This window comes from Diabrotica undecimpunctata, chromosome 7 (assembly GCF_040954645.1).
Source record: "Diabrotica undecimpunctata isolate CICGRU chromosome 7, icDiaUnde3, whole genome shotgun sequence".
NCBI lineage: Eukaryota > Metazoa > Arthropoda > Insecta > Coleoptera > Chrysomelidae > Diabrotica > Diabrotica undecimpunctata.
The window spans coordinates 63,569,949-63,591,384 of record NC_092809.1 but is presented as its reverse complement, the minus strand read 5'-3'; the positions used below and the strand labels follow the sequence as shown (position 1 = coordinate 63,591,384).

Here is a 21,436-nt window from a genome sequence, read left to right as displayed (position 1 = left end):
GGTATGATCTAAAAGCAAAAGAAATTGTTAAATGTACCAATTTCATATCCCCATGATTGTTACCACTTAGTAAGGGGAACAGGAAAAAACAAAAATTTAACGTAATTGAGGTACATAATAATGAATTCCTTGACTATGCAAGTCTTCTTAAGACCTAAGTCTATAAATAAAAAAACTGATGCTGACGGCGTTCCCTTCAAGTGGACGGATATTAGATGGTTAGGGTATACCCAGGAGATAACACCAATTTTTTTCGAGTGTACACTTGATGAAAATACAACATTTAGGAAAATGAGCTTGAATCGAAGAAATATTGATAGAAATAAAGAAATGGCATGTTACTCAGGACCTATTCCAATTTCAGTGGAGAAAAAAAAAGGATTTGATGTCGTTACTTGAACTGATAAGTCTAACTTTTCCAAGACTTCTACAAAAACTTAAAAACGACCAAAAATATAAAAAACACACTATCTAATACTAAAGGTTACGATGAAGATGACTTTTAAAATAGCATTTTTATTTCATTTTTTATTTTTTTTATAAAAACACAATATTATGTTAATAAAAATTTATAATACCTTTCTCGTTCATCAATAAACCTTATAATCATGCGTAATTACTTATTTTCAATTTTAATAAAAATATTAACAAGGTATTAAGCGAGCGACAGCGACGACCGACGCGACGTTAAGTACAAATCAATAATTATAGCTTCCCAAATTACAGTGTCTAAATAATATAAGTAGAGATCTTCAGAGTATAAGTCGACAACTGATTGGGTTGTTGTAGTACAAGTTAAATATTTTATTATCCAAATATAATTTTCATTATTACTCTACTAAGATCTATTAATTATTGTATATTTATAACACGAGATACTTAACACTCAAACAAAATCCATAAAATAAAATGAAAATATAGTCAATTAAAACCTTGTAACCGAAAAGTAATAGTATTTGACTTATACTTTCACTAACTAAAACCTTAGAAATATACCCCACAATTTATTGTTTGTTTTTTTGCTCATAGTTTGCTAACACATCAACGCACTAATAATCGATAAAAAAATATCTAGAGCGCAAACAATTCATTAAAAACATTAATGCTTCTTAAAAATTAAAACACACTACCTACCTTGGCCAACAAAGATAAAAACTAATATAAATACTTCAATACCTTTTGGAATGACATAGAGCTTAAGCTTCAATTATGTCATTGCAACTGTATTTTCTCTACGCTGTTGCCCTGGTAGCGCTTACAGGTATGGATATTGATTGGTTAATTTGGACATTTGTTCTTATTTTTTAGGTTTTTTAATCTTACTATATTGTTCTTGGTTTACTTCTAGATTTGCTGTACAGAAATTTAGCTTTAGTTTTTTTCAACGATTGCTACGCTTTATTTTGATTCACTTTCCATGGTACTCGGTCTCTCTTCTAACAATAATAATACTTTTGTCTATTTCACAAAGCCTTCTGTAATATTTTCCCAAATAATTTTTCTGTTTGGCAAATCTTCAAATGTCCAATCTATTTCTTCGTTTTTATCTATATATCTTAACAGATGCGTAGTAGTTATGAATGTTGCGTTTTTTCCTGGGGATCGTATTGTATTTTTTACATTGTATCTTCATCTATCCCTATTTTGGGTGACACGTACCGATTTAACAAAGTTCGTGTTTAATAAATTTTTGAGTATATCAGTTTATAGAATTAGTGGTCACTCTCGATGTCTTCTTCTCTCTTGTTATAATTGGACTACTAGTCTCTCTATATTACCGGCACATGTTATATGTCCAAATAATGTTAATTTTATCAATCTTCGCAAAACCAGACGTATTTCTTCTTTTGACTGTCCAAGGAATATGAAGCACACTACTCAAGCGTCTCAAATGCATCGATTCTTTTCCTATCTAATATTCGATAGGTCCACGTTTCAGCGGCATAGCTGAATATGGGGAAAATCAGTGTTCATACAATATTGATCTTAGTGTTTTTTATCATGGATTTAGATGTTTACATATAAGAACCTGGCTTTCGACATTTAAATATTTTGGGATATTCTATATCTGTTAGAATCAGCAGAGGCTGCAAATCTCCATAATTTGGCTAGGTATAATCAAAAGAAAAATCCATAATCATCACTTCGTTTTCAGCAAACCTGATAAAGGCAATTGCTTAGTTATTTTAGAACAACAAATTTATATTGACAAAATCATTTCTTTTGTAAAAAAAAACAACAGGTCCTCGAAGACACGTTGTCTCAGGACCAAGTAACCGATGTAGAGCCATACGTTGCCATGTTACCAATTCCAACGGTAACTTAAACATCCTAATTTTTAATAGTATATAATGTAACATATTTGTAAATTTATAACATTTAAAGGGTTTTTTCATTCGGAATTTACATTCCGAAGACGTTCTGTATTTGTGATATAGCCCGTTTGGGTATTTTATTTATACCTTTTACTAAAAATTTTGAAATAAAAATTTTTTTATTTCTTTTGTAACCAACAACTTTACTCTTCTCTAAAACAATGCTCCGATTTTTTTTCTAAACAAGAAGCATTGTACCCTAAAGTCCTCAGTAACCTCTACGATTCCCAGACTATACAGTTTACCTAAGATACACTGACATTCTTATTCGCCCAGTTGTCAGTTTCATCAATATTCCAGTCTCTATTTTATCTAAATTTATTCCTAACACCCTAAAAACCTTTATCAACTTCACATTCCAATTTAGAGTTTCTAATCAATTAGTTGAAAAACTTCAACTTATCAATCTTAATCATAATATCACTATGATATCCCTTGATGTTATCAATTTATTCACTTCAGTACCCAAAGAGGAACCTATTAGCCTAGAAATAAATGTATCTCTTCCATGAATATTTCATCAATTTAATATTTTCTAAAAATTTGTCAGTCTTAAGATTACTTTGTTTTCAATAACATACTTTTATCAACAACTTGATGGTTTAGAAATGGGTAGCTGTTTATCCCCGTTCTTGGCTGATGTCTTAATAGATAATTTAAAATCCAATTATACGACAAAAAATCATCAAATTCATCCTAATATTACTTTACCGTGGAACTAGAAATTTCTAACTCCATCAACTTTTTTGACTTATCCATTACAAGATTACATGACCACCTCAGCTTTGGTATCTACCGTAAACCTACACAAACAGATCAGGTCATCCACTTCTCCTTAAGTAATCCAATGTCACAGAAGCTCTCTGCTTTTTGCAGTTTTATTCATAGGCTATATTCTATACTTCTTTTTCCAAACAAATTGCAGCTAAAAATGGTTATGATCTATCTATTATAGGTAAACTCCAACACAAAACAGATCTTAGACTCCTCCAACAATCTGCGTTTTCCCTTAATTTCCAATCTTTTTATCATTTATGATTTTTTACCGTTCCATTATATTAAACTGTCCGAAAGAATCATCATCAAAATTCTATTTACGGTTAAAAACACCCTTAATAAGAGTTTAACCAATACTAAGGATCCCATTCATTACATGAGCTGCAGTGGTGTATACAAACTATCTTGTTCAGATTAAGATGCTACCTAAATTGGTTGACTTTCCAGATGTTTATCCACCATATCCTTCGAACACTCGAAGAGAGAGTCCACATCTGCCTTTTCACACCAGTTAGCAAACATCTACTTAAGATTCCTGAACGGATTCAATTAATTTATAATAATCGTAATCTCCACATATTCTTCTTCTATTGCTTATCTACCTACCAAAGATTCATACTTTATCTTTTTCCAACATACTCCTTTACCTCATTAACTACAATTAAGGTACCTACCTCATATTAATCTCAACCGTATAACTCTTCCCATCCTTTTCTCCGATTACTCCATCGACTCTATCCTTCATCTTAATCTCTTGATAACTACGTTTAATTACTTTTCTATAATTTTCATCATTAACTTTCTCTCTTATTCACTTATTTCAGTATTATTTCTTCCTACATTAATGGAAACTAACAACTCACGTCATATTAATGTTATCCGTAGTAACCCATCCAGTTCTTTACTGTCCCCATTAATGATCTTCTTCTTTATTCTTCTCAATTTCTTTATCGGTTTATCTTATATTACGTACACTGAATATCCACTACATGTTTCATAAAAATTTTCTTAATACATATCCATAACAATTCAGAATATAACAGACAATTTCTTTTTCATTCAAATTTCTTAAACCATTAATGAATTTATATCCAATCACATAATGTGTTTCTCATCCATATATTGTACCAACACACTACTTCAGGAATCTTTAAGTTCAATACCCTTTTTTCTTTTTAATTAATTTTCATTCCATTTCACAATTTACATTACCAACTTTGACATTGACTACAACAATTTATTCTTTTACTATCTTTACCACAGCTTATGTTATGACCCTTACAATTATTTACTGTCTCTTAGCATCAATCATCTTAAAAAACCTTCAATTTTTTATTCAAATTTAAAATAATCCTTATTTTACAACAATTACAACTCTATTTCCCCTTATACATGGTCAACAAATCCTACTGTTGACCATCAAATTTCCAAAACAATTTTCACTTCATTCACTACTAACATTAACTTAAACACATACTTCTTCTGCTTCTTTCTTTTTCTTGGTCTGCCAAAACTTCTTCGTCCATTTTTTGACTTATCTGGTGCTATTCGTACTATCCTATCCTCTACCATTCTACTAATGTGTTCGTTCCACTCCTATTTTCGTTTTGTCACCTATCCATTTATGTCTTCTATATTGCATGCCCTTCTTATGTTTTCGCTTCTCTCCCTATCCAACAGACCTTTCCCTGATATTCGTCGGAGTATTTTCATCTCTGTTGTTTTTAGTAGTCGTCTCGTTTTAGATGTGTCAGGTCTTGTCTCCATCGTGTATGTTAATATAGGTCTAATTGCTGCTTTATAGATTCTTGTTTCTGTGTCTTGTCTTAGGTATTTGTTCTTCCGGATTGTGCCATTAAGAGATCCCGCCGCTTTACTTGCTTTTAAGCTTTGCTGTCGTACTTCTTCTTCCACATCTTTGTAACTAGTTATATCTATTCCCAGATATCTAAACCTAGCTTCCTGTTTTATTATGTTTTGATCAATTTCGATTTTACATCGTAGTGGGTATTTAGATGTTGTCATACGTTTGGTTTTTTCTGCTATTATTATCATATTGTATTTCTTGGCTGTTGTATTGAAGATGTGTGTTAATGCGGCGTCGTCTGCATACCATAATATTTGGATATCTTTGTTCCCCATTATGTAGCCATGACTTTTACGTACTGCTTGTATTATTTCGTCCATTATTATATTAAAGAGAAGTAAGCTTAATGAGTCACCCTGTCTGACTCCGAGTTGTACTGGTATACATTGTGTTAGTTTTCCATTTATCTTTGCCTGTATTCGATTATGGAAGTAGATGTTTTCGATGGTTTGTATATTATTGATTGATAGTTTTTGTTTCGTTTTAGAAGTGCGGTGTTTAGTAGATTTATACCTCTATAATTGTTGGGGTATTCTTTATCCCCTTTCTTGAACATTGGTATCATTATGCTGTTTCTCCATGCGTCTGGTAACTTACAGTGCAATATTAGTTTTTGTATTAAGTTTTGTCATCTCTAGGGTTATACTTGTCCTTTGTGTTTTAGAAGCTCGTTGATCATTCCGTCTGGTCCTGGTGACTTTCTATTTTTGAGTGAATTTATGGCTATTCCTACTTCCTGAAAATTTCTATTTTGTGTCTTAATTCAGGTACTTTATTGTGTTGATTATTTCCTTTCCTTTAAACAGTTCCGTCAGGTATCTTTACCATTCGTTTTCTGGTATGTTATTGTATTCCTTCAATTCTGCCATTTGCTTCCGTTGGTTTTTTCATATTTGGTTTTGTGTACCGTAGAAATCGCTTTCCATCCTTTTTGTAAACTGTTCCCAGTGTTCATTTTTTTTTCTTCTTACCAATGCTTTGTTTCATTTCGTATTCTTCTATAGGTGTCTCGGGATTCTGTGGTATTTGATGTTTTGTACTTTGCAGTATAACTTTGCATTTTCCTAGAGTTTCTGTTGCTGCTTCTTCAATGTTGTTTTTAATTTTCTCCCAGCTCGCGTTTATATCTTCGATGTCGTCTACTTGTTTCAGCTGTATCTTCTGTGCTAGCCTCCTTTGGTACATTTCTCTTGTAGAGTCGTTCCACCGTGATTTTACATTAAATTTTTCCTCTGTGATTTCCTGTACAAAATTTTTTGGTGTTATTTTCATTCTTATATTTGCTAGTACTAGTTTGTGTTCACTCCCTGCGTCCGCTGAGTTTAAAATTCGGATATCTAGAATTTGCTTTTTGTGGATTTTTCTATTGTGACTATAAAATCAATTATAGATTTGTGCCCCCTGGAGTTTTCAAATGTATATTTATACTGGAGTTTATGGTTGAAAAATGTATTATTGATTCTCAGTTCTTTAAATGCACAGAGACTAGCCATGAGTTCTCCATTTGCGTTGACATGGTTTTTATTAAATTTTATTTTTTTCCTGGAACTATTTCATGTTTCTTGTTCCTCCTTAGGTTTGCAGTCCCCGGGGTTATAGATAGATATGACATTTAATTTTTGGTAGTCCATTGTAATGTTTATATGTATTATTTTTTCGGAGATATAACGGCAGTTATTTATGTTGTCTTTAAATTTTTTATGAACAAGTATACCTACGCCTGCTCGTGCTCGTTCTTTTTTCTTCACTCCACTGTATGCTAGAAAATATTGCTTATAGTCTCTTTGGCCTTTACCTTTCTTCTTGATTTCTTGGATTGCACAAACATTTATGTTAATTTATCAGTTCTTCTATTATCTCTTGGTCTTTGTTGTTAAAAGAAGTAATGTTCCATGTTGGTAATCTGACTGTGGGCTTATTTTTCCTTCTCGTTTTCCTTTTCTTTGCGTGGTTCGTCATCTTAGGTTCCGTCTGGTTCCGAGGCTTTATATCGGTTTTTTAAGCCTTGTTTTCTTTTACAGTGGGTAGGATGCTAACCGATCCCATCAACCCTCCTCTTTTATCCGAGCTTGGGACCGGCTGTGAGCATGAACGCAGCTTCTAAGCTACTCAATCCACACAGTCATTGCGCTCATAATCCCCAGGAAAACATACACTAATATTTATAATTACATACGGGATATTACAGTTCCTACCAGTATCTATAAGGTAAGGTTCTTTGATTCACTTACTCTCTCTTATAATCAACTCTTATTATTAACATTTGTCTTAATTTTAATAAATCAGTCTAAATTTTAATAATACACAAAATCAAATTATTAACATACGGGTCCTTGACCTGGTTTACGTTACAATTTGCACTATCAATCTTGTTCCGAACATCATTACATTACTAAACTGAATGAGAATTTATTTTGAATCGTCAATATATGAACCATTGATTTCTTATCGTGACACACTATACGTAATTGGATGGTTATCATCTCCTACACTATAGCATGATTAGGAAGATAATAATATTCAAAAGTTCCTTCAAATAATTGTTCATTTTAATGATTTCAATTCAGTCAATTGTTTAAAGTTACTTTCACAAAAATATTTAAATCAGTATTTTCACTGACTGGTCGTTATTATCAATCGTCTATGAATCAGTCAAGTAATAGACGTCAAATATTTAGTGTTCAATTTTTTACCGGCAATAATAACAGCATTTATAAGAATAAAACTACAGAAACAGAGCTAACATCAGCTAGTTATTATTAACCGTTGAACAAAGTTATCCATTTTGTGAGCAGAGATACATATATCTTCTCTTAGAGTTGTGTCTTATAACGCCAAGATGTTTTACTGATTACAATCTGACTTTACTGAAAACGCTTTGAAGATAATTTAAATCCATTTGGATAATTTCTAAAGTTTGATTAAAACTATACCATCATACGTTAAAAGTTTTACTTCATTATAAGGGTTTTCAACCTATATTATCGAGCCAAATACTGGAAGTGTCCCTTTTAATTTGTTAGGAAAGAATTTACTGCCCGTCTTTCTCTGGCTTTAAAGCTTTAAAAATTTCTGCATGAAAATTTCTGCAGATGAGTGGTCAAACCATCTCATCAGGTCTTTTAGTCACGAGTTCTGGCGTCTTCATACCCATCTCTTACCCTGTATTTTACCTTCCAATATGATTTGGAGCAATTCTTATCTTTCACCTCTTAACACATGACCCAAATATTGTATTTTCCTCTCTTTAATTATTTTAAGTAATTCTTTTTGTTTATCCAATGTGACTGTATTTTCTTCTTTTTCTTACAGTTTCGTGCACTTAGAGCGCGTTGGCGAATTATCTTAAGGTCAGACGTCTATCTTTAGCAACAGATAATGCGAATTAGCACCAACCTGCTGTAACCATAAATTTTCTTTAAAATCTCGAGGATTAATTCTACTGGGAAATAAATTAATTCAAGTAGGTACGTGATACCCCCTTAAAAACTGAAGTTATGTAGCCCGTTTTAATTACCTTCGAAAAAGTAGGTTCCAATGATTATCATTTCTTACAATGTCAGCCCGTACGTTTACCTTTTGCGGGTATTGTGTATGATGCTCACGCATCCAGTTGGGTTGTTCTTTTGTTTAGTATCTAAAATTCTGACAATTGACCTTGCCATTTAATGGAAAAGTAGCCTTGTCAGAGAAATAATATTTTGCTTCGCAAAATTATATTCTTTTATCAGAATCATCCTCGTTTAATTCCTGTAAAGGTATGCACGTAAAGGAATGCCATTTTTTAAGTTTTAATAATTTGTGTATCGTAGTTTTACTGCCATTGTAATTACGAGTATCCTTAAAAACAGAAGTGTGCTCATCTTCTTCAAAAGTAAGTAGAATATCTAATGCTGTATCAAAATTTACAGAGGGACAATCTGCTAGATTCCAACTATTATACCTTTTTGGAATCAGCTCATTTTAATTGATCTATAAATGTCACAAGATACAGGGTATTATAATTTACAAAAAAATCCGATATGTGTATTACTATCACTTACTCTGTATAATTAAATTTGGTTGTAGAATGTAGCTATTAAAATTAAAAATAGAGTTTAAAATTTTTTCAAAACGCTTTTACTTTAATAAATTTACAAATAAATAAATGAACAAAAAGTATTAGCTAAAATATTGACAAGCCCGTTAAGGAAAGCTCGGCTCGCATCTAAAAAAAGTTTGTTCAGCTCGAAGCTTGGCTCACAAGAAACAAGCCGGCTTGAGGTCAAAGCTCAGCTCGTCAAACGAGCTGAGCCTCGAGCCAAGCTGAGCTAAGCTCGAGCTTGTGACCATCCCTAATAATGTAGCTAATGAGGTTCCTTACTATGTTCTCACGGTTGATCTAGTAGCTTGTCAGGTATATATTCCTCGCGTAGTTTGGAACAGATTTTTTCAGCATCTTAGGATAATCTCTTAGAAATCTAAATTTTACGGACTAAACAGTAGATGTAGAATATACATGACAGTTTTTTTAGCTAGCAGTGTGAAAAATTTCTACGAGGTTAAACAACTTATTTGAAATATAAAACCTATAAGACAGGAAAAATAGGGCTACGAAGAGAAATAAGAAAAGAAGCAGAAAGGTATAAAGAAATTTGAAAAATATCTAATTTTGGTGGACGGGGTCGAAAGCATGCGTTTAATATTATTCAATAATAATTATTGTAAATTAATTATTCAAAAGTCCTTGTTTTATATATGCTTATCAAACATTTTAATTAACGACAATGTGGCGTAAACAACTTAAATACGATATTTTAAGTAACTAATTAGTATCATTATACCTATTGAAGTTTTAAAAACAATTAAATACAATAAACAGAGTCAAAATAATAATATAAATGGAAACTTGGAAATTGTGCTAAATAAATTGGGTTTTGGTTCCAGCAATGCCATTACCCATTTATATAACTTTTGCTGGTTTTTATTGCAGGTAAAAATAATTTGTAATATATCTTATTCTGTTCATTACCAAAAAATCATTATTATCACTATATTATCTTTATACATAATACTTAACTTCAAAATCATTCATGATTTGCCAATCCAAGCTACTGTAAATTTATTTTTAACACATAGAGTGCCATCTCGGCACAGAAATCAATCAGAAGAACTCCGTAAGTAGCGAAATTAATGCACGTATTTCCAGCGGGAATCGTACATACTATGCTAATAAAAGATTGATGACATCGAAATTATTAGACAAAAGAACCAAAATGACTATCTACAGAACAGTGATTAGACCCGTAGTAACCTATGGATGTGAAACTTGGGTAATGACGAAAAAAGATGAAGCCCAACTCAGGACATTCGAGACAAAAATACTGAGGAAAGTATATGGCCCGGTACAAGAGGAAGATGGCACATGGAGAATCAGGAGAAACGACGAGGTTAATGAGTTAAATGAAGGTTATGACATTGTAAGATTTGTGAAAAGTCAAAGACTGTCATGGCTGGGACATGTGCAGAGAGATGCAAAAACAACTAAGAAAATGTTACAATGGAAGCCCATAGGAAGACGAAAAAAAGGAAGGCCCAGAACGAGATGGTTGGATGACGTGGAAGACGACCTGAAAACAATGAACATAAGACAATGGAGAAGAAGGGCACAAGAGAGATCTGAATGGAAGGACATAGCCAGACAGGCAAAGACCCATCCAGGGTTATGATGCCAAAAGAAGAAGAAGAAGAAGAGTGCGATGGTGAGTCAAAATTATGTACCACTTGAGTGGGAAATTTTTTTGTCTAGGGGCCGTGGTGAGTCGATATTGTTCATCACGCCTTTTCACATTTAAGGCCGCGGTGCATCGCGTTAGTCTACCAGACCCATTCTTAATATATTATGGGGAGTGTTTAAGAATGCTCTTAGGAATATTTTACTATGATTCGTTTTTATGCCGATGGTCTAAGTGGTCAACTATGGCCACAGTAAAATTACGTTAATTTTTTTTAGTTGTAATTATACTAAATTTGGTATTTAATTACCTGAATTAACAAAAACACAATTGTTATTTATTTAGGAATATATTTAGAAATATTAGACTTAGGAGTTCTGATAATCCACTCCATCACCCAATAATAAACCCAACAAGTTCTATTCTGAGGCCATTACACAAAACATTGAAGAAAAGATCAAACTTAGAAAGACATGGCAATACAATCGAACACCGACCAATAAAGGTGCATTTAACAGAGCAGCAAAATACGTGAAAAAAATTTTAGGTGATCTAAAAATACATCAACTGCAAAACATCGGACGGAGTTATCACCATTAGAAGCCGCATATATTTCTCGAACACCTGGAAATTACCTTTACTCCATTTTCCTATAAGTCAGACGAACAGAAAAATATTTAGAATATTTGGACTGCTCATACCAAATGTCTCTGCCCATTAAACCTTTTATAAAAACCCAAATTATTGACGCAATACTTAATACTAATAAAAAGAAAGCTACTGACTACGAGCTGATTACTGGATTCGTGTTATGCCAATTACCACAATTAAGTTTTTTCCTAGAAAAAAAAATGCCTAGTTCCTTACTGCCAATTACTTTTTCGACAAAAACACGCTACAGTTGACCAAGTGTATAAAGTTGTTAATATCATAAACCAGGATTTGGAGGAGAAGCATTTATGTTTTTGCAGTCTTCTTGGACATCACACAAGCTTTTGATGAAGTATGGCATACAGGAACTACTATCTGAATACTATAGGATATTCTTTTTCTACGTAACAGCGAGATAGTTCCAGATAAAATATGGTACGGTAGTAACACTATTAAGACCTATAAACTGCGGCGTAAGGTAGTGTTCTTGGTCCGCTCTTATATCTATTGTATACGGCCGACCTACCCACTGATCAGTGTTCTTCGGCAACATTTGCTGATGACACCGTCATTCTCCCGTCCCACACAAAGTCGATCGAAGCGTCTGGAAGGTTACAAGTCCACTTAAACCCCATTCAAATGTGTTTAAGAAAATTGCAAATATGTTTAATGAAAGTAGATCTACCCATGTAACATCTACAACTAACCGTCTGACATGCCCGCCTGAACAACTAAATAATTAAGATATACCGTAATCCGATTGTCGGTTCAATATATAACAAATCTTTGCAAATCTTAGCATATGCTGATGATATCAATATTGTTGGGAGAACGGAAAACGCAGCACGAAAGGCGTACGTAGCATTAAAGGAAGCGGCTACAAAAATGGGTTTAATAATAAACACCAACAAAACAAAATACATGAAAATAGGTACGCAACCACAAATACTACGGCCACTTGTTATAGAAAATGACGTCATCGAAGCAGTTAACGAATTTGTATACCTGGGAACGCTCGTCAATACTGAAAATGACACTACCGCAGAGATAAACCGCAGAATTTGCACGGCTAATAGATGCTATTTTGGGCTTAATCCCCTTTTTAAATCTACAGTTATATCAAGAAATACAAAAGTAAAACTCTACAAAACAATAATACGCCCAGTCCTAACATATGGTTCAGAAACCTGGACTTTAACAAAAAGCAATGAAAACATGTTAGGATGTTTCGAAAGAAAAATACTAAGGCGCATCTATGGAGCGGTAAATGAAAATGGTGTCTGGAGAAGACGATACAACTTCGAACTCTATAGGATATACCAGGAACCAGATATCGTAAAACACATAAAGATAGGACGTCTGAGGTGGGTAGGCCATGTAATGTGGATGGAGCAAACCGACCCAGCTAGAAAAACGCTCCTTGATAGACCTATTGGTCAAAGAAGAAAAGGAAGACCCAGAACAAGATTCCTAGATAACATCGATGAAGACATGAGAAATATGGAAATACGTGCTTGGCAGAGGAAGGCGATGGATAGGGACGACTGGAGAAAAATTCTTGGGGAGGCTAGGGCACACACAGGGTTGTAAAGCCAAAATGAATGAATGAATGTAATCCGATTGTGCAAAATACCTCGACATTTTTAAGAAATCACATCTTCAATAAGCAAAAACAACTTAGATTAAAATTAAGACAACTTTACTGGCTACTTGGCAGAAGATCTGAACTATCACTAGAAAATAAATTATTAGTGTATAAAATAATTCTAAAACCCATCTGGACCTATGGCACTCAACTGTTGGGATGTGCAAGCGAATCTAATATTGAAATCCTGCAGAGGTTCCAATCGAAGGTCCTTAGGCACATTGACAATGCACCATACCACCTCCTTAAAATAAAGCCATACATCATGATCTTTGAGTGAGTGCAGGTGAGAAGCAATAAAAAAGTGTAGTGATAGTCATTTAAAGTGGTTATAAGTTCATCTAAAGTCTAGTAGGGTAATCCTACTAGATAACAGCAGGGAAGTGAGAAGAGGCACAAATCCTTGGACTCACCAGATTACCGAGATTGCATCTAGGTAATCTAATTAAATTGTTTAGAATATTATAAAAAAATTTAAATATTGATTTTAGTTAAATTTATGTAGGAAGGTACCAGCAATGGTAGATAATCTTCGCTCATGCTAATTTCTCAGCTTGTATTATTAAATTTGATTATTGTCTAAACAGTTTTTTTAGAAGCCCTTTTTCTTCCATGCTAAATACTGCAAGTGGGCGTACTAACATAAAAGTAGTTATTTATATATAGTATACATATTTCATCATTGTATCTTATCTTATTCTTCATGTGATGTTTTTATTTATAGGATCTGGTATTCGTCTGAGTAACTTTAATTCAAAGATATCCATGCGGCTACAGATTTTTGAGTCAATAACCCAGTTTCACATCCATAACTTACTATCGGTCTGGTTATGGTCTTGAAGATTCGTATCTTACTTCTTTGATGTATGATGATGATGATAGTGTGTTTGGCATGGAAACTAGTCCACAGATTTTTAAATGATTTATGTTATGTTGATCAATTAAAAACTTGATTGTACTAAATTTATATTATATATCCGGATGCATATAAGTGATTACATATGAGTTCGTATATAGATTTCTGATTCAATGACAGTAGGTGGGTTATGTTTACTGGAAGTTGCACATTACTTTTAACCAGGTTTTCATAAAACGTAGATGAGAGTGCTTTATTTTTAATACATCCAAACAGGATGTGATTAACATCACACTGGGAAATATTATCGCATAAACACTTTCCTGATTCTATATGGATGTTTAATCTAGCCAGGTGAGCAGGAACAGCACCGTGACTAGTTTTTAATCTTGTGATGGTTGCTGCTGATCTTCTTTGATGTACGTCTCGTAATTTCAATATCTGGTTCATAGCAAAGTATGACATATGGATTTTAATCTTAGGATCTGCAATGTTAATAATGTCATGTTGTCTTCCTCCTATTTAAGTACAACTTTCATAACAAATAAGTCACTTTTGGAGAATCGCTGAACTTTTCAGTAAAGTATTGTCTTATCAAACAGATAGTTGTCTGTAGAATTGACATTTATTCATAGAATAAAATATACCCGTCTTTTCACGTCACAATATTTTCGGTTACTCATCTGTAAGATAAACGTAAAATTTTAGTTCAGAATACACCGATATTTCTTTAATTGTCAAAGAAATCACACTAATGTTTTATTATATCTTTTAATTATACAATTTGTGGTGACAGGAAAAAATCAAATTATGTAAAGAAAAATTTAATAACCAAAAAAATGATACATGTGTTTATTCATGATTCTTGTGAGGTTTCTCTATAATACTAGCATATTATATAAGGTTAGCTCAAATATTTTCAACTTTAGAAAATTTGATAAAGTCTTAATTTAGCAATTCATTTTATAAATTATGTTCATTTTAATCTCTCTCTAGATTGTAGAATGTTGCTGTAGATTAGAGCGGTTGAATCTTTTCAAATTTATAGCCACTTTTAGTGAATAAAATAGGTAGTATCTAAACATTTTCTTTGATACATAAAAAGTTCTGTTACATATCTGGTTTTAATATGGAATTCATTACAGAAATTTCCTTCATGGATTGTTTAGTGGACTCCCTAAAAATTGCTTCACTGTATAATCAGAATCTTCAAATAATACCCCATTTCTATTATCTCCATTAAACCGTTTTTTTAAATATCAAGATTTGTAAAACACTGAGAGCCTAAACTAAATAAAGAAAAAGAGTTGGAATACCTACGTTTATAATCTTTTATTAACAACTATTTACAATATATTTTCAGAATATAGATCACCATCGGTTTACTTAATCCAAACCGCTTAAAAAACTCTATCATTACAAAAATTAAAATGGTCCATTCTGCCTCAAATATTATATTCTCACATACGTTTAATATACGCACAAAGTTTATAAACATTAAACATCACACTCTTCGATTTAGACATCACTTGGCAGCTCAGATTTCAATTATTTTGTTTATTAAATATTATCTTAAAATTACAGCGACCAATATTTTTGGCAATTGTGTGAAAAATATAATCGTATTATTAATTAAATTAATTTGTAATTAACATTATTAGTATTAGTAAGCTAAACTCTTAAACGTATCGTTTCAAGAACAAAATATGATTAACTCAGTAGATTGAAATGTCAGTTTGTAGTTCAGATTTATTTCCTAAGCGGCGTAGGTACACTACCGGACAAACACTGGAACTTACCGCCCCATTGTTTAATATGGATAGATGTTTTCAAGACTCTATCATCAATGCATGTTAGGATGCCACAATGTCAATTATTTCTACTTTTACTTAGTTCCTTTATTTTCTTGTACGGAAGTTTTTCATCGTATTTTTCGGTATGTCTTCTATCTCTTCGCTTGTTTATGTAAGCCATTTCTTCCTTGTCATCACTATCTTTCTTCTTATTTGTTTATGAATTTCTTTATATTAACTATTATCTTTATTCTTATGCTGTGTTCTTAAAACTCATCATTTCTTATATTTCATCTGTCATCCATGCTTTTTTGCCTGTTATTTTGTGTTTTTTGATTGTCTTCAGTTGGATTAATTATTGTTTTTAATTCAGACACAGGCTATCAGGATTTCTTTTTCACTCTCTCTCCCACTCTCTATCTCTCTCTCTTTCTCTCTCTCTCTCTCTCTCTCTCTCTCTCTCTTTCTCTCTCTCTCTCTCTTCCCTCTCTCACCCCTCTTAAGTTCTCTACATGTGACATGATATATTGGCTTTGTTTCTTCTTTTTTTAGTTATCTCATATCTTTTTTGTTTTGATTCTTTTTAGTTTATTTTAAATTTAGATACAAGCAAGGTGGAAACATCTGCACATCGGGAGAAGGTTTCTGAAATAACATTATGCAACGGAATAATGTATAATGACCATTCCATTTTAGATTTTATATTAATAAGTGAAAACGACTTACACTTTAACTTATTTATTACTAAATTGAAATTTAATACAATTTTAGGACAAACTCAGCAATCACTAAACATACTAGTAAAGATTAAGGACATTAAATCTGGAAAATTCCTAGGCGTTAATACAACAAAAGGTGGAGCTAATCTAGTGTACGCAGAGAAGGGATTAAAATATTATGATTGGATACTTGAACCTAATTGTCATTCAGATTCTAAAAAACCATCCTACCTTTTGCGCCTAGCAAATAATATGAAGTAAGTAGATTCTGAAACTATTGCCTTGGGGCTTATCTAGGTTAAATATATGTTTACATGGGATTCAGCCACAATAGATTGTAAGGAAAATTACATTTTACAATCGATTGTTTAACGTTTTGATTTTCACTTTGCAAATTGTTTTCAAAAAAAGTGAGGTATAGTATGTATAATTATAAATGAGGCAAGTTGTATAGTGGTTAATATTTTAAAAACTGACGGTTAACTGATTTGCTTACGCATAGATCTTGTAGTATAGAAGCAATAAAACTACTAGACGAGGAAAATATCGAAATCTTGGTAAAGCTGTTCAATAGAATTTATGATACTGGTTACATTCCGCGAGAATGGCTGCAGTCATCCTTTGTGATGATCCCAAAAACAGCTAACGCCACAAAATGCAATGAACACCGCTTAATCAGTTTAATGAGTCACTTGCTGAAACTCTTCCTTAGGATATTACACTCAAGAATGTACAAGATACTAGAAGAACTTAGCGGGTCAACACAATTCGGTTTTAAGGGAGGACTAGGAACAAGAGAGGCAATTTTATGTTTGAACACTTTAATACAAAACTGTTTAGATCAACGAAAAGATGTCTACCTCACATTCATCGACTACGAGAAGGCATTTGATAATGTTAAACATGATATCATGATGGAACTACTACATAGGGCCAACATTGACCAGGAGATCAGAATTATTCAGAATCTATACTGGAACCAAATGGCAAAGGTGAGGATTGATCAAGACCAATATACGGATGAATTTGAAATCCGGAAAGGTGTCCGCCAAGGCTGCATACTCTCTCCGATGCTTTTTAATTTATATGTTGAAAATGTATTTGCGGAAGCATTAGAAGACACGGAATTAGGCATTAAGGTGAACGGCATACCAATTAGCAACCTCCGCTATGCGCACGACATAGTGATTATAACTGATAAATTGGAAGATCAGCAGTTATTACTTGATAGGGTGAATAGCATCGGTAAAAAATATGGCCATTTTGAACATTTGAACATTTTGAAAACGAAATATATGGTCATTAGCAGAAACCCTCCAGAAAACCCGATAATATGCATAGGTGACGATCGCATAAAACGCGTGAAAACTTTTAAATACCTTGGCACCACAATCAATGACCAATCGGATCCACAACAAGAGATAAAAACCCGAATACAAATGGCAAGACAAGCTTTTGTGAAATTCAGACCGCTCCTATGTAATCAAAACCTAAATTTCGAAATACGCTACAGAATGGTCAAGTGCTACATATGGTCCATCTTGCTTTATGGCATGGGAACGTGGACTTTGGAAAAAACATCTATCAACAAACTTGAAGCATTTGAAATGTGGTCATTAAGAAAAATGATGCGCATACCTTGGGTGGATAGAGTTCGAAACGATAACGTCTTTAAGAGAGCCGGCGTGGAAAGAGAACTCTTTAAATTAATTAAAAAACGCAAGATTGGTTACCTTGGGCACATATTGAGAGGAGCAAAATATGAAATACCACAGTTAATCCTACAAGGGAAGATCGAAGGTAGGAGACGAGCCGGCCGCAAACAATTATCCTGCTTAAGAAATATTAACTTACAGCCTTACACCTAACGGTAGAAAGGCTTAGGACTAAGTAAGTAAGTAAGAAATATTAAAGAATGGACAGGAATACACAATATAGGCGAGCTGTGTCACGCCGCCAAGAACAGTATTCTAGTAATGAGATAGTCGCCTACGCACTTTGGTGTATGGCATGTTAAGAAGAAGAAAATCTTGTAGGAAAATAGCTATGCTTTTAATTGAAAATTATGAGGTTGGTGTTTTTACCTACAAAATGATATCAAATTCTGATTATTTTGTATATTTGTGTATTATTTGTTTGTATATTATGCGCTTGAGTATTCTGTGTTTATGTATATGTTTATGTATTGTGTGTTGCATATGTTTTATGCTGGAACTTAGTAGTCTTAGAGTTTCTCACACATATAAATCATTGCATTCATAAGGTATTTCATAAACGCAGTTCTCTAGTATCTCCGTATATTGATTGTTTTGAATGTTGTAATGTTTTACTTATTTTTATCTAAATTTTTCTAATATGTCATCATAACTACTCTATGGTTGTCATCTTTAAATCGCTTTTTGTGATCATTTCTAAATCGCTTGTGGTATTTTGTTGTTTCCTTTCTTAAATCTTGTGAAATATTCCTTGTTTATAAATGACAATGGATAATAATTTTTTGTTAGCAGGTTTTTTTTTCTGAAATATAATTTTATTAGAGCAAATGCTTTGGACTGATTTGTTTTGGTAATGATTTAATAATTCCTTTTGTGAGGTTTACGTTGTTGTTTGAGTGGTGATTTAAATATTTATTGGTGTGGGTTGCTTTTCTGTTAACTTTGGTTGCATTTTCTGTATCCTTAAGCTATTTATTCATGTTATTCTGCAATAAAGCACTTAGATACGTCAGCAATAGTATAAAATGAGACGTCAAAAAACTGTCAAAGTGTTTAGACGCATTTCAAAGTTTCTCTTAAAAATTTAAATATTTAAACGATTATTTCTTCAGTTCTGAACATGTAAATAGTGAATTAAGTATATTAAAATCAAAATCATGTTCGAGTCTAATCTAAAATAACTCGCAAAGAAGTTAATTTTATAGTGGTTTAATAACTTAAGAAAAGTAATTAAGTATAAAAGTGAAAGTGATTTGTATACTGAATATTGGAATCGTGAGTAGATAAAATATATTTTTTTCATCTATTTGGATTTATATATTTAAGTAAACAACTGCAATCAGTTATAAGTATTATCTAATTTACATGAACTGGTATCACAACGAAAGCTATAAAACAGCATCGGTTTTAGTCGGATTTTAAAATCCATTTAAAAGATGTCATCTTCCAATCAGCTACCACAAAATGCATCATACTCAAAAGCAGTTAGTCAACCACGTAGTATATTAATCCCAAGCAGAGATCAAGCTATTTTGTTTAACACTCTAGAGAATTGTACAATTAATGACTATCTTGAAGGATTGAGTCAGCATATAGAACCGAAAAATATAATTTTCGCATCCCGTATATCAAACGGTAGAATATGCATATATCTATCATCCAAAAACCTAGTAGATAAATTCATAGCAGAAACAAAGAAAATAATAGTAAATGGAAACATACTAGAAGCGAGAAGATTAATAACTCCATCAGTCCGATTAATTCTGTCCAATGTATGTCCAAGCATACCTTCTAACATAATAATGGACGAATTAATAAAACTAGGTTTAAATCCTCTCTCAGACATATCATATCTACGGATAGGAGCAACCAATCCTGCCTTTAGTCATATTCTAAGCTTCCGAAGACAAATTTTCGTTTCACCTTTTCCAGACAACTTTGTACTACCTGAATCTTTTATTATCGAGTTGGAACAAACATCATACCGCATATTTATAGCCCAAAAAGAAAATTGTTTCAAATGCAAATTAACTGGACACCAGGCAGCTAATTGTCCAAATATTTCACCTTCTAACCATCCTCACAATGATAGTGCAATGCAAACAGAAATGAGACAAAATTCATCAATAAATCATACTCAACAAGATAATCTACAAAATACTCCCGCAATCTCAAATACCACTCCCTCCACACTTACTACGTCTTCTCAAACCACATTACAAAGAGTAGCAATCCCAAATTTATCAATAAACCAAACCCAACAGTGCTCACTACAAAATACATTATTACATTTGACGACTTCTTCAGTTAACACTACAATCGCAACACCTACATCGTCTGAGTCATCCTCTAATACCCAAAAACATAAATCAACCTTACCCGAAACAAGTCAACACTTACCTCCAAATAAAAATACACATTTGAATTCTTACGAACCCCAAGTAACTTCGAACAAAGCAACCGGAAAAAGAACCCTAGAAGATGCAATCACGCCACCCTCCGAAGAAAACTTTGAAAAACCTAAGCTTCAATTAAAGAAAAAAACCAAAACTGATGACAAAAACTTAAGAAATGATATACCAAATCTCCAAACGTTATTGGAACCAGTTAGAGAATATGTAGAAAGGGAAAAGCAATTGTTAAGCTTCGATCAAGTAGTGGATCTATTCGAAAATATACAAGGATCAAAAGACATAATCAGCGTAACAAAATTGTACTCAGAAGACTCTTATGTACTTATAAAGTTTCTAACGGAATTACATTCATACTACATCGACAAAAGTTTGAAAACCATAAGCACCAAATTAATACGAAAACTTGGCAAACACATAGGTTTACTCTCTACAGTGAAAACTTCATTATCGGAAGAAGAACTCATCGGTAAATAATTCCTCTAAAGAATAATAATATCACTGTTGACTTCATGTCTGTTCCATCACAAGTCTTAGGAAAAAACATGAATATTAAAAAACACAATAAGTTATCTTAAAGACTCAGAACTGTATCAATTATTGTAATTTTTTCTACCTTTACCTGTATTATATTTTTTAGGTCGCTAATAACCCTTGTGGTTGCAGCGTAAGTCTTGCAGCCTTGGTCTCCACTCAAAAATACGTTTTGTCCATCGGTTAATCCATAAGAGTCGGGGGGACCCTTATTAACTACCTTGGATAACCTTACTTAATCTGATAACCATACTCAATTTTTTGCCATTATGATGAGCAATAATCAAGGATTGCTCCATTACTTCCAGAAAAATATCTCAAGAAGCAGATGGTTGCCTCTAAACAAAAATTATACATAATTTAAATAAAAAAACACAAC

General features: G+C 32.7%; 2 protein-coding genes across 11 annotated transcripts in view; one reads left to right on the top strand and one right to left on the bottom strand.

Moving 5' to 3' along the window:
- The window catches only part of Dh31 (diuretic hormone class 2), a 710,452-nt gene that overhangs the window by 310,398 nt on the left and 378,618 nt on the right, over positions 1-21,436 (bottom strand). The window lies entirely within an intron of this gene.
- The window catches only part of LOC140446789 (uncharacterized), a 52,571-nt gene that overhangs the window by 26,804 nt on the left and 4,331 nt on the right, over positions 1-21,436 (top strand). Inside the window, exons 1-2 of one of the 3 annotated variants that reach the window (XM_072539378.1) lie at positions 1,208-1,261; positions 16,450-16,654. In XM_072539378.1, the coding sequence (XP_072395479.1) occupies positions 1,210-1,261; positions 16,450-16,654 (257 nt within the window). In that variant the 5' untranslated portion in view covers positions 1,208-1,209. Of the gene's footprint in view, positions 1-1,207; positions 1,262-9,875; positions 9,992-16,449; positions 16,655-21,436 lie in introns of those variants that run through there. The other 2 variants (XR_011951499.1, XM_072539377.1) reach the window with 2 other exon arrangements.